Genomic DNA, 1,964 nt, shown 5'->3' on the forward strand with positions numbered 1-1,964 from the left:
CCTCCGTGTGGGGAGGAATCCCGCCATCACCCGGACTCCTCACCGGTGTACTTTTCCTCTGTGTCTCCTTTTGCCCCTCCTCTGGTATTTGTATTTCTGAAAGAGAATTTTGAAAAGAGATGGTAAAGTTGGCATTTTAGGTAGAAGGGACCGAATGTTTGCTTAAGACTATGTTGGTCCAACCAAAGTGACAGAGACAAGGCTTCTACATAGAAAAGACGGACCTGGCTAGGTTCAGTGACTCACACCTGTAATCCCAACACTTTAGGAGGCTGAGGCAGGCAGATCACGTCAAGAGTTCAAGAGCATCCTGGCCAACGTGAAAAACCCCATCTCAACTAAAAATACAAAAATTAGCTGGATGTGGTGGTGCCTGCCTGTAGTCCCAGCTACTCAGGAGGCTAAGGCAGGAGAAATCACTTGAACCCAGGAAACGGAGGTTGCAGTGAACCGAGATTGCACCACTACACTCCAGCCTGGGGGACAGAGCAAGACTCCATCTAAAAAAAAACAAGGAAAAGGAATATATGTACCATTTTACTTTTTAAAAATTTTTCTAAGTGTTTTCCTACTCTGGTCATTTAAACCACTTACCTCGGGGAAAAAAAAAAAAGCTGGGGGAGGCGCTTTATCCTATACATGTTGTTCTGTAACCTGAGATAAGAATTGAGTAGAAGAAAATCTTTTGTCCTGGGAGGCAAATGGTTTGAGGCCCTCCTGGCCTCTCAGAACTGATACAGCAGATCAGACAATCCTGGATCCCGTATTCTAAGTTAGCCAGCCATCACCCTGGCCCGTAAACCTAAGCCGGTACTTGCTTGGAGGCATTCCCTCTGTGTGTTTTCCTTGCACCGTGTAGTGTAACGCCCTGGGCCCAGCAAGCTCTGGAAAAAGGTGCCACGCTGATGGAAAGGGTGATAAGCCATGGCAGGGAGCCTGGGGTCCCCTGTGCTGTCCTCTTTCTGGGCCGGTGGAGCACGGGTGGGTGTGTGCTAGGAGCCAGCCAGGGTGGGGCTTCAGGCTCTGACAGGTAACTTCTCACACCCACTAGTAGCCTGCTTATCTCATGGAAACTTGCTTGTCAACTCCCCATGAAGAAGCTGGATCTGAAAAGCCTATTGTGTCTTCCTCTCTTCCATTTCTCTTTATAACCCTTTTTCCCCCCACTGTAGCAAAGTACCCACGTTTGTCCGAATGCTGGCCCCAGAGGGAGCCCTGAATATACATGAAAAAGCATGGAATGCCTATCCTTACTGCAGAACTGGTGAGTGCAGACGTGGCTGGAGGCTGGAGCTGGGGCCCAGGTGGATAGGGTGTGGCCAGATCGGCTGGGCTGGGGATGTGGCAGGGCTCTGTGTCCCACCTGCATTCTCCAGGTTAGGGAAAGGAGTAGGCGGGGAACCCTCCAAGCTGATGGTGGGTGTCAGTGCTGTCCAGCATGACTTGGTGAACAGTAGGGTCGTCATGGCCTGAGAGCACAGAACCAACTCTTTCGCTTGGGGATGCTATGATAATTCTGATTGTTGTGATTGATTATAACATTTTAGTATATTTTCCTAGTCCTTTTTATTTGTGTTTGTATTTATTTATTTTTTTTTGGAGACAGAGTCTTGCTCTGTTTTCCAGGCTGGAGTGCGATGGCATGATCTTGGCTCACTGTAGCCTCTGCCTCCTGGGTTCAAGCAATTCTGCCGCCTTAGCCTCCCGAGTAGCTGGGACTGCAGGCACACACCGCTGCACCTGGCTAACTTTTTGTATTTTAGTAGAGACAGGGTTTCACCGTGTTGCCCAGGCTGGTCTTGAACTCCTGATATCAGGCAGTCCACCCACCTCAGGCTCCCAAAATGCTGGGATTATAGGTGTGAGCCATAATAATGGCTGGCCTCTAGTCCTTTTTAAAAGAACACACACATACAATCTCCAGACAAATTTTTTTTTTTTTTTTTTTTTTGTTTTGTAGTCTT

General features: G+C 48.3%; 1 protein-coding gene across 1 annotated transcript in view; it reads left to right on the forward strand.

Annotated features, from left to right (window-relative positions):
- PITPNA (phosphatidylinositol transfer protein alpha) overlaps positions 1 to 1,964 on the forward strand; it is a 43,859-nt gene that overhangs the window by 14,312 nt on the left and 27,583 nt on the right. Inside the window, exon 4 of the mRNA XM_017541678.2 lies at positions 1,173 to 1,264. Within this exon, the coding sequence (XP_017397167.1) occupies positions 1,173 to 1,264 (92 nt within the window). The remainder of the gene's footprint in view (positions 1 to 1,172; positions 1,265 to 1,964) is intronic.

The sequence above is a fragment of the Cebus imitator genome, unplaced genomic scaffold, assembly GCF_001604975.1.
Source record: "Cebus imitator isolate Cc_AM_T3 unplaced genomic scaffold, Cebus_imitator-1.0 Scaffold136, whole genome shotgun sequence".
In the NCBI taxonomy this organism is placed as follows: Eukaryota; Metazoa; Chordata; class Mammalia; order Primates; family Cebidae; genus Cebus; species Cebus imitator.